The sequence below is a fragment of the Pararge aegeria genome, chromosome 20 (genome assembly GCF_905163445.1).
Source record: "Pararge aegeria chromosome 20, ilParAegt1.1, whole genome shotgun sequence".
NCBI lineage: Eukaryota > Metazoa > Arthropoda > Insecta > Lepidoptera > Nymphalidae > Pararge > Pararge aegeria.
The window spans coordinates 1,059,769-1,072,809 of NC_053199.1; the positions used below are offsets into that span (position 1 = coordinate 1,059,769).

A 13,041-nucleotide genomic window follows, 5' to 3' on the forward strand; every position below is an offset into this window, starting at 1 on the left:
TGTGTGATGAGCATGAATGTTTTTCAGTGTCTGGGTGTCTATATGTATATTAAAAGTATTTATGTATATTATTCATAAAAATATTCATCAGTCATCTACCCATATCACAAGTTACGCTTACTTTGGGGCTAGATGGCGATGTTTGCGTTGTAGTATATAAATTATCAAATTATTTCTGCGGCCAAGCAGCATTTCTGTGTCCTGGTCTGAAGGGCGTGGTTGACTTCATACTTAAGGGTAGAATTTTAATAACTCTTACACTGCACTTTTAAGTTTTTCTTAACTCGTACTGGAGATTTTTTTCATTTTATAACATCTGCATACCCTGTGCATACCCTCTATGCACGCCACAGATTTTTGCTGATGATAACACTGGTAGCAAACGCAAGAGTTTTACAATCGTGATAGATATATGATAGATATATAAACGTGAATAATTTTGGATAGCCCTTGACTATAAAATCGCTTGGTTACACCTCTTTGTTAGTGGTAACTAACTAATACAGAAGCCTTAGTTCGTTAGCCTTGGTAGTTTTTTATTTTTTATAGTTTTAATAAAATTGATGTTATTAATTAAACATGATATTGTATTGTAACTCATGGAATGTACTTATCATTTCAATATATTGTTTTATGCCAGAAATCGTTGGATGCATGTCTGATGTATTCACAACAAACAAATAAATAAATAAGAGACCACACCAGAAAAAAACATCTCCTTACTTTCACAAACCGCTCACTACAAGCCCCGGGAGGTCCTCTGAAGATGAAGTTTGGTTACATGGAACCTTATAAAAACTAAGGGCATCAATTAACTAGACCCATCTTAATATTTCTCCTCTCCCTCAGATCCCCGAGCACCACCAGAGCTCTGCATCCGTGTTCAGCGATGGCGACAACACCGCTGACGATGGCAACGTCCTCTCCGATGAAGAGCAAACCAAGTGAGTGACGTTAGAATTAATACGTATATTAGGTTGATTCTGTCAACCAAAACATTAGATAGAATCAGACGTTACTTTGCGGAATTCCATGATATATTATGAAAATTAGCTTATATTGCTAGAACAATTATTTAATCAAATTAATAAAAATATTAACATAGTATACTTAACTTAGAGTAGCTTGTGTGGAAATAAGATGGCTCATGAATATTTTTATGAATAATATACACAAATACTTATCATATACATATAAACACCCAGATACTGAAAAACATTCATTTTCATCACATTTGGGAATCGAACCCGCGGCCTTGGACTCAGAAAGCAGGGTCGCTGTCCACTGCGCCAATTGGACGATTATATAATAAAGATCATGAACGGTTCTGAAGACGAATTTTACCGACACTATTTCCGATGAAAACCCAGCTATTTCCGTCGAAATCCGCTGCGCCGACGTAACTTGAACATGACACCGGCCACTTGTTGTTTCTTTCTTCTTCTTTTTTCTTTTCCCTGGACTGGTCTCCGTACTTGGTCGGCCGGAACCTTCCATTGTTTTAGTGGCACTGGTACGGCTCCCCGCTGGGTCATTTCAGCCAGCCGAGCTCACTCCAGAAGCTTAGCAGGCCGCCCAGGTCGCCAAGTGCTTTAGGGAGTGATGCCGGGGAGCCAAGGTATGCTGCGCGTTGCTCTGCTACTCCTCTACTCCTCTACATCGGAGCAATACGTGTATCGGTGTTTCATCTGCCTCCATACATGTTCTGCACAGAGGATTGTCGGTTATACCTAAAATGAAAAGGTGTTTTTCTGAAGTGAAACTTCTTTAGAATCGTTGTGATTTCAAACTCGATGAAACGAAACAATAAGTCAATAGAGACACAAGCACATTAATGTATAGTATTCAGCCGGCGATAGAATGAGATAAAACACATTAGACGTTCTCGGAGTCCCATGTGTTTAATGCATGTGTTTGCTCCTGCGTATTAGAAAGTTTTAGTAACAAGTGTGATGATTGTTGAAATTTTTTTATTTGTGTCAATATTTCCACATCCTTGATAAATTAATTTTAAAATTATGCCAATAGTTGGAAAAAATCACTTTGTGCACTCATTTGCGTTAATCCATAGCTATGACTGTGTGGATTGCGTTTGTTTATGTAGCCATGTTTTATATTCACTGAAAGGTATTGGTATGATCGGTTTCGGTCCTACCACTTTCAGTGATGTAGCCGCGCTAGTTCGTCGGCTGCGTCATTACCCATGTTTACGTTATGACCTCGTATCCATCTCAGAGTAACTCTGTTTGATTTTGTTAGGATTTGTAAGGCATTGTGGACTAGTAAGATTTGGATGAGGTCGAGTATTTTGCTAGAGCTTAAAGTACCGCTTGTTGGTTAGCGGGCATACTATTGCTATCCCGCGAGTATGCCTTCGTAACACACTTCTATTTTACACCATAAAAAAAATCATAAAATTTATTTGTGTAACTATTCATTTATGTTCCATTCATTCGAACTGAACGCCAGAAAATTTTCTGCTATCGCGTAATATGAGGTCATAATGCATTAAGAACTCCTTAACGCGTATCCTGTTCGGTCAGAAGTGCTTCCAGTCGCATCCAATCAGTGTGCTTTGTCACAGATCTGTGAGCGGCCGGCTGCCTTAATTAGGAAGTGAAGCTGACCGTTGCCCCATGCCCTTTTCCCTGCACTTCGATAACTAGATGTAACTGGCCAATATGCTAAATAAAAGTCAGCGCAGACTAAGGAACCTACTGCGAGAGCACGCTCGAGCTCTTCCCATGACACGGATATAGTCGGAAAGTCAACATCTATCACACTCAGCCTAGTACTGTCTCTCTAATAGTTAACTGAATAACATCGTTACTGTGAGGAGTGCTCCCAGTCGCGTTCACTCAGTGGGCTTTGTCACAGATCTGCGAGCGGCCGGCGTTCCTTAATAAGGAAGTGAAGCTGACCGTTGACCCGTGCCCTTTTCCCTGCACGCAGATAACTAGATGTAACTGGTCAATATGCTAAATAACAGTGACCGCAGACTAAGCGACCTACTGCGAGAGCATGCTCGATCTTCTTCCCATGACACGGATAGCTATCGTCTATCACTCTCAGTAGATTACTATTTTTCTATTTCTTAACTGCGTTACATTATTATCATATAGCATTTATCTATAATATTAGGTAAATCACATGATAATTATCAGCCTAAGGTTTGACATGCTCTTCGTGGCACTGGGGTGTACAATGTACATTGCTTAGATCCAGGCTGGTGTCTACTGAGACATCCTTGTCAGTCTAAAAACCCCAGAAAAGAAACCAGGAGTTTGTGATTCGTAGTCGAATATGCAGTCCGTGCCAACGAAAACCGTCCAAATAATTAAAAGACCAAGCTGTTGGCCTACCTGGAAAACCAACCTATAAACGGAGACACTTCGCAGGTCACGCGCATGTGCTTTAATAACACCGGATATCAAGCCCTTCAGACTGTAACACAGCTGCTTGGAAGCAGAAACAAGCATGGCGGCTTACGGCAGTACTTCCCCGGGCGAGCTCTGACACCAAAAGCTCTGCTACTACTAGAACATCGAATTAATAATAATAATAACAGAATGCTTTATTAACCACAAACACAATTATAAACATACAAATAAATCTGCAAATTTGTGAAGAATAATATACAATTTTACACCGAATTGAAAGGAAGGAAAAATTTGAAAAAACAAAATTAGCACTCCACAGTGAAGGTCCATACGCAATGTCTATAAAAATATTTAAACATCTGACAGATTTTATTAGGAGCACTGAAAATGAATTTAATAAAATATTCAAAAAATATCTCATAGAGCAATTATTCTGTTAATGATTTCTTTGATTTGATGTCTATACGATATCTTGAAATTGATAAAATTATTTATTTAATAAAAAAATGGCTGCGCTCAAACCGGTGGTAGAGTCACTACTAACAGACTGACTTGACGTTTTAAAAGTGCTATAAGCAACTAAAAACTAGGCCTACCTAACTGGGTGTACGTAAGTCAAAACAAAGTCAAATATTTCTTTATTCAAATAGGCACATGGATGGCACTTTTGATGCGTTGATTACATACAAAATTTGTACATAGCAGTGAGTAGTGATGACGGTAACGACATAGGTAAACTTAAAACTAAAGCTACGAGGGTTCCAAACGCGCAAAAACTTAGTGGTCTAAGAAAAAGCCCACAACAAACTTAGCCGGGTGTTCTTTTTGTTATCACCATCTCTCATTATAATTTGATAATATTTAAGAAGCAACCTGGTTAGAACAACTGTTACGTACATACGTTTCATTATATAATTAGATATATTTTAAATGTTGTATTATAAATGTTACATTATGTATTGTGCTGTATAAATAGAGATTGAATAATTTTAAAAAAGAGAAAGAAAAAGAAAAGGAAAACATTTAAACAATCTACGTTGCGTCCTTGTGGTTAATGGGTCACCTACCCAGCTCTGTGCTGCAGCACGCAGTAGGTACCTGCCAAGGAATAACACGTTACTACTGTACCAGAACATTAGTTGGTTAAATAATAAACTTAACAAATTTTAAATTACGCAGGTCAGTGAGTACCCTGCATTCATGAACGTAACGAGATAAATCCTGAGATGAGAATTGATAACAATAGGTACTGATCAATCTTGTCAAACCGTAACAGGCCGGTCAAGTGCCCTTTAGCCTCCAACGCACCCTTATTGAGTAATCAACCTTATTGAGTAATCAACCAGTAATTTATGAATCTATTTACCTAATACGTTTATCAGAGTTCAAGAGTTCATTCACCCGAGGGACTTGAAGACCATTTTTGTCATCTTTATTCTCTATATCTCCGAAACTATATTTATACACTCCCGCATAACGTGCGTTGGCGATTTATCTGAAAATGAAATGGAAATACACTTTATTGATATTTGAGAAGCAAAAAAAAAGTAACATAAAAATGTGGCATAAAATGCTTTTTAAGAAGTCTCTTGAAGATCGGTAGTGATTGCGCGCGCCTAATTTGAAAGGGGAGAGAGTTCCATAGCTGAACAGCTTCAACTGAAAAGGATTTAGAATAGAAAGAAGTACTATGGGAAGCAATTTTTAGGATAAGTTTATCTTCAGAACGGAGAGAGCGACAGTAAGAACCACTGAGAAACTTAAATCGTTTTTTCAGATATGGAGGACTAGCTGGATTGAACAGAACACAGTATAAGAGAGACAGAATATGTGTATTCCTACGAAGGTCAATTGGAAGCCACTCGAGTTTATCGCGAAATTCTGAAATGCGGTCATATTTACGAAGGCCAAATATGAACCGTATGCAAAGATTTTGAATGCGCTCAATTTTATTGAATTATCAATATAGCAAGTGTCACCTCTTTCCAATTCTTGATTATGCTGATCAAGAATTGGAAAGAGGAGAGATTGAGCTAGCGCAATTTTAGTATCTGCATCTATATTGCTTCATGCCCTGCAAAGAGGGCTGTCGGTCACATCTATAATGTAAAGATGTCTGTTCAAAGAGCTTTGCCCTGTTATTAGTCCTACCACCTTCCTGAGTTTAATCTGTGGCTTTATTTGAATAAAGAAATATTTGACTTTGACTTTAATGACCTCGCTGAGCAGACGGGTTGGGATCGTTGTAGATGAATGAATGAATTAATTAATGAATGAATGACTGAATTAATTAATGAATGAATGAATGTACACTTTTATTGTACACCACAGAGAAAATTTACAGAGATACAAATACAACAGCACAATAAGGTATAACGTACAATTTGGCGGCCTTATCGCTAAATAGCGATCTCTTCCAGGCAACCAAAGGTATACAAGAAAATGCTAAACGAAATAAGTAGGTAGTACAACAAAAATTAGTGAAACATTAGGATTTTAAACTAAACATAAAATAAACATAAAAAAAGTACATATTAAAGATATGTACAAAAATATAAAATATATTCCATACATATATACAAACATATAAACATACAAATATTCTACTATAAATACATAATTAAAAAAAAAAAAAGATTTCTCAAAAATATGTAGAATACGAAATAAACAAAATAGAATACAGTGATCATTCCCATCAATGCCCGGCCGATACAAACAAGTAGTGAGATAGTAGTAATTGCACAGAGGACGATGTTGCCTGTTCTGTAATGTATTCGCTTAGCTTGACTGCAGAGTTATTTAGTTGTAACTTAGGTCAAGAACCCTGCACCGTCAGCTGGCACCCTTGCGCAATAAACTAAACGAGCAATTGACACACATCTATCCCGAAGGTGATTTGTCGCGCTGACAGCCATTAGCGGCAGATTCGTACAATTTGTCACTTAGCTTTGACTTGCTCGTGCGTACGGCTTCGATGCAGCATTGTAGATCAAAACGATTACACCCCATTTCTAACTTGTCTTATCATTTAATAAATCTTTTCATTACTTTTAAGTATGTTATAAAAATATTAAAAAAACAAGTATGTTAGAAATTTAGAATAAATAAAAAAAAACAAAATCAAAAGAGATTTTCTTTATGTTAGTAAGTTATTACTATTTTCTTAACAATTTATAATAAATTAAGAGCTAAAAGTTAAGAAAATATAGGCTTAAGAGTTCTAGAATTGCGCCAATTTTCTAACTCCTGGCTGGTGAGTAGGTACCTACTAATTTCTAATAATAAAATTATTGTCCCGATCCCGGAATTGAACCCGGTACTTTGTAGAACATTATGATAACACGTTTATTTTATCTATACGACTCTTATCTTATCAACATTAACCCATAACCGACCTACTGCAGGGCACGGGTCTCCTGTCAGAATGACGCCGTACACCACGCTAGACAATTGCGGATTGGTGGGCTTCATACGTTATGGAGAATTCTCAAGCATGCAGGATTCCTCACGATGGTTTCCTTCGCCGTTAATGCAAGCGATATTTTAATTCCTTAAAACGCACATAACTTTCAAAAATTATAGATACGTGCTGGGATTCAAACTCGACCCCCCGAAAGATTATAAAGCTAATTGAATAAACACTTTTGAAACGTCAAGGCTATCTGTTTGTAGTGACTTTACCACCGTTTCAGGTCTAATAGCATATACCTACCTAGCGTAATTTTTTATAACAATTTAAACACTCGTTGAAAAAATGATTTTATTGTTATTATTTACTAGCTGATACCCGCGACTACGTTCTCGTGGATTAAGCTTTTTTTATTCCCGCGGGAACTCTCTTATTTCTCGGGATAGCCTGTGTGCTATTCCAGACTACAATCTGTCTCTGTAACAAATTTCAGCCAAATCGGGTCAATCCTTGCGACGTGATTGAGTAACAAACACCCACACTTTCACATTTATAATATGAGTAGGATAGTAGGATTATAAAGAATCTATTGTTTTGAAATATGTGAAGTTGTAGGTAGGTTGATTGATTTGATTTACTCTGACTTTTATAAGTTAAGTGCGTTTTAAGCTATTTAAATATCACTTGCTTCAACGGTGAAGGAAAACATGGTGACGAGACCTGCCTTAGAGTTCTTAATAATGTTCTCAATGGTGGTTGGAGTCCACCAATCCGTACTGGGCGAGAACAGCGTGGTGGACCACGGCCTTCTCATGGGGGGGAGGAGACGCGTTGCCTGTAGTTAACCGGTAATGGGATTGTTATGATGAAGTAGGTAGGTAAATCTTTCGTATTGCTAACATTCAAATTAAAATTCAAAATTCATTTATTTCAAGGAGGTCAAATATAAGCGCTTTTGAAACGTCAGGTATGTCTGTTTTTAGAGTTGGAAGGCAGATCCACTGGTTCGGAAGGCAGATTCTACCCAGAAGAAGCCGGCAATAAACTCAGCAGTTGCCCTTTTTCAACATCATTTTACAATTTAACATTGTTCTATCTTGTGTGAGATGAAAGCGGAGCGGCTTGCTTCCAGCCAACCTTGTCATTATGAAATTCATCAAAAATATAGTTACCTCGATGTATTAAATATGTTTTTATACATTATTTAAATTTATGTTACGGTAAATTTAATATTATCTTCGGTATCATGTTATAAAAGCATATACTCAGCCCCACAAAGGTTTTCTGCACTTTTCTAAGACGATATGCTGATATCAGTATTTTATGACCGTTTCAAGTAAGTCGATTGTTTATGTCCTCTTTTTTTTATAAAAATTAATGTTTTTACAAAGATTAAATTATCCTCAATATATTGGGAGGCATTGCATGCTCTAACTTATCTTAATTGTATAATGTGGCTATATATAGAGGTATATATTTATCAGCGATTGTTTTGATTGTTTGTGAGTTGCGAATACGAGTAGGTGAAGGAGTGGTTTCATCGCTTTCTATCACGTATAGAGACTTGAATTATAAGAGATAAGAAAGACTTTACCATGTTCGCTAAAAAAATGTGCTGCTTTACTATCATTACTACATTACATATATAGCAAAATTAGCAGCAGGTATTTTTTTTAACTTTGCCAATTACCGCGTCTGCAACTTATTTTCCTGGGATAAAAAAAATTGCTTATCGTATGCAAAAATTAAGTTTATATGTTCCTTTTTTCACGTTCTAATTATAGCATATAGTATATGTTTAGTAAGTGTATTGTTTGTTATGGTACCTACCTCAGTGTAGGGTCCCGTTCAATCAATCAATCAAAAATACTTTATTGCACACAAGAAAAAAACAGAAATAAATAAAAAAGAACAAAGGTAAGTAATTTAAATTTGTAAGTAAAAATGGCGACATTAAATTATAGCTTAACTTCTAAACGTTAGAAAAGATAGTATGGTCAAGCGTATACCTACTGCCCAGTGAAACAATCTCAAATATATTGTATCAAAAACAACGGTAATAACTTATTACTTAAATACGTGCGCGCTACTTGATGTTTTATAATGTGTCCTATATTTTGTCACGTTTCGCATTACGAGACATGCAAATATTGTATGTTTTAAGTACAGTGCAATTATTATATTGCGCATTACGTATGATAATAATTTATGACTCAAATGTACGTACCTACTCAACTAACATCCCAAATTATCCGAATTGCTTAAATCTAAACAATAATGTTAGTGCAATCCCTATCAACAAACTAAAGGAGAAGATGATAGCAATATAAAATGAAATCTTCGATATGAAGATTTTTAATAAATAATTTATATACTAAAACAACGCACACATCGCCATCTAGCCCCAAAGTAAGCGTAGCTTGTGTTATGGGTACTAAGATAACTGATGAATATTTTTATGAATAATATACATATAAACACTCATCACACAAACATTTTCCAGTTGTGGGAATCGAACCTTGGCCTTGGACTCAGAAAGCATGGTCGCTGCAAACTGCGCCAATCGGCCAATTTTGGATTATATCGGTAATTAATTTCAAGCGTTAGTTATTTAAATTTACTGCTATCTATCTATTTTAGCTTTAAACTATCCACTCTTTACTCTAATTTATATATAAACATAGAACTCGTGAATTCTAAGTATTAAGTAAACTTACAATTTTTTTAAGTGCTTTACAATTAATTACTACTCTTTTATTAACTTACTACTTACTAGTTAACTTTGCAATATATTAATATATACTTGGTTTCTGCGGATTTTCATTTGCTATCTTTAACGCAATCGCGATTTAATTATGTTGCACCTAATAAATGCAAATAATAACTAGGACTACACGAATCTATCTATTATTTATTTATTTTCATTATTCTAATTTATAGTTAAACCCTTCAAATATTTATGCACAAAAATAACCTATGTACTAAAAAAAATATCTAAAACGTATTCGTAAGCGAGCGAGACATAGTGCGTAAGATGCTGAAATATGAATTTAAATTATAATATTGTAAATACTGTTAAATAGCGAACGTACAATTTAAATAATAATGGACCGAACATAGAAATATTAAAGATAATTAATTATTTACTGTACGAGTAATTAACAGGATATTTATTACTTTGCTTAATACATTTTGTCAATATGGTCGGTTCACAATATTGTAATATACACTTAAAGAAGGTTTTTTTACTAGATATGCATTAAAATGTATCCAGAATTCATTTATTACTTTATTAAGTACTGATTTTTAAATATCGGGCATGTCTGTTCCTAGTGACTCTACCACCGGTTAGAAAACCAGATTCTACCGAGAAGAAGCAGGCTCAACTGAGCACTTGCTCTGTTCCTACTGTGTTTTTATTTTACATTTTTATCGACAGCGGCTTAGTTCGAGTAGAGTTTTTCAAGAACCCTGCGGAAATTCCAAGACTGTCCTAAGTAAAAATGTACGTGACCATGAAATCAAATCAATATGTTATTTCAAAAAGGTGGATTTAAGCAAAAAAATTTAACAAACAAAATATATTTTCGCATTAATACTTATCGTAGGTAGGGATTATGATGTTCGCACTATATCTTCGCGAACGTGTAACATTTCTGCTTCTTGACAATGTATGAACGTCACTCCGGTCAGTATAACTTGAGCATGCGTTGAGCTAAGCTGAGATTTGTGATCTCAACTGACAGATGCTCGTCTCACCTCTGACCTCTGAACTCTACATAATGTTGTGACAGTGGAACTGGTGGTAGTGTCGTTTCATGCAATTTAAAAAAATAAGTGCAGTTTTTAAATTAGGTAAGTTAATAACAAAACCGATTTATTAATTCCTATCTACTTAATTCTCTCACGAAGCCTCTACGTGTTGAATCTATGTTCTCATGCAAGCTTTAATTATCCAGCTTTACATTCTCAAGATTACGAGTGATATATTGTTGTTTACAGCAGCCGTAATATGTGTTTCTAATAAACGTTCTACAATTAAAATCTAGCCCTTAAATCTGAACTGTTGGTTAATCTGATGATGCTGTTTACCATGATAGCGGACTAACCTGATAAAGAACCATAGAATATAATATAATAGAAAAGTTTTTTTTTTTTTTTTTCAAAATAAAATATGATATGTTATAATAGCTGTTAAATAATTTAACTCCGATTAATAAGCTTTATATTAAACTCCATGTAGGACTGCCTGGACGCAGAAATTATAATTTGTAACTTTTGTATATTGAATTTTAATATTTCATGTAAGTTTTTTTTATTTAGTTTAGTTTTTCATTATTCTGTTATGTATGTATATGTGTATATGGGTCATAGTTACCAAATAAAGATAAAAATTATTATTATTAACAGAAGATTGTTAAACGAGGTGAAATACACCCTGTTCTCACTCGAGATTTTTACTCGATTTCATTCTATTCGGGAAAACCACCCTTAAACTGTGTAAGCACGAGCGTAGTTAGGGCGTACATAGTTTGAGGGTGGTTTTTCCGAATAGAATGAATGTTCATAGCGATAATGAGGCAAAAGAATTAAATTGATGACTTATAATAGGTACATATATCTGAAAAGATTTCACTTCATTTTATCTTGCCCCTTGAGCACATATCCATACTAATATTGCAAATGTGAAAGTGAGTAGGTCTGCGTGTTTGTTTGTTTATTCATTATATTCGGCTCAAAAGCTGCCCTGATTTCAATGAAATTTGGCAACAGGATAGCTCGAATCCCGGTGATGGACATTGGCTACTCTTTATCCCGGAAAACAAAGGGTTCTTATAGGGTTTATAATAACATTTGTTTCGTAGTATTTATATCTTATACTTGGTTGAACCGCTAATCGAATCGTCATTTAATTTAGTACAGATATAAATTAAGTTTAGGTATCTACCTTTATTTTGAAATTCCGTTAAAAGATTTTTTGTATTTTGATGGAAACAAATGTTTATTTTTATAGAAAATAATAAAACATTGTATAAAATACCTAGATACCTACCTAGTCAATGGAATATTCTAGTATCGCATAGTATTATGTCCACGTTGTTCATTGGATTCAATGTTTTATACGTTAGATACTTTACATTTTACTGTTTACCTATTAGTTATCTGGTTTCAAGATTTGAATAAATAATTTATAGTTCTTCAATAGAAATAATATTTATAATAAATCATAACTATTCAATTATTAAGATTACTAATTAATGTATAACGCTTTGTTTTACAAGCCGTAAAATAACGCTTTGTTTTTAATTGTATTTTTATAAGATAATTGTATTATTAGAGACCATACATCTATATGTACGCCGTGATTTTTTGTAACTTCGAACATCGACTGTACCTTTAAGCAATCAACCACCATTATCATCACTAACCCATTAAAGGCTCACTACGAAGCTTTGGGCTCCCCCCACAATAAGAAGGGGGTTAAGGCCGCAGTCCTACGTGCTGGAGCTCAGTGCGGATTGATGGAATCCACATGCCTTTCCACCACACATCCACATTATGGAGAACTCTCAGGCATGCAGGTTTCCTCACGACGTTTTCTATCACCGCTGAAAAACACGCACGTAACTCAGAAATGATAGAGATGCGTACCGGGAAACAAACTTCTTAATGACAAGGTTGCCTGGAAGCAAGCCGCTCCGCTTTCATCTCACACAAGGTGGAACAAAGTTTGTTAAATTGTAAAACGATGTTGGAAAAGAGCAACTGCTGAGTTTCTCGTCGGCTTCTTCTCGGTAGAATCTGCCTTCCGAACCGGTGGTAGAGTCACTACAAACAGACATACTTGACGTTTGAAAAGTGCTTATATTAGGCCTACTTGAAATAAATGAACTTTGAATTTGAACTCGGTCCCATAAAAGAGAAGCCGAAGCACTACCCACTAGGATATCACCGCTATTGCTTACCGAATAGTAGTAGCAGCTTTTTATGAAAGAGCTTGTCAGGGGAATGAATGAATGAATACACTTTTATTGTACAACACATAAACATATAGAATAACTAGCTATTGTCCGCAACTTCGTCTGCGTTTGATTTTGTTTTTAAAGTATTCCGTATCGCTCAGCCTTAAATGAGTATAGTAGTATATATATATAACATGTGACTGTCAATTAATTATAGAAAAATAATTTGCAATAAAATAAAATCGCGACTATAATTAAAGATCTAAGCTATCCTATCTCTTAAGTTGGA

The 13,041-nt window shown here is 35.2% G+C and overlaps 1 protein-coding gene across 3 annotated transcripts in view; it reads left to right on the plus strand.

Moving 5' to 3' along the window:
• Positions 1–13,041, plus strand: part of LOC120632634 (myogenesis-regulating glycosidase) — a 52,036-nt gene that overhangs the window by 28,910 nt on the left and 10,085 nt on the right. For all 3 annotated transcript variants that reach the window (XM_039902578.1, XM_039902579.1, XM_039902580.1), the window contains one exon: positions 850–944. In XM_039902578.1, coding sequence (XP_039758512.1) covers positions 850–944 — 95 coding nt within the window. The remainder of the gene's footprint in view (positions 1–849; positions 945–13,041) is intronic.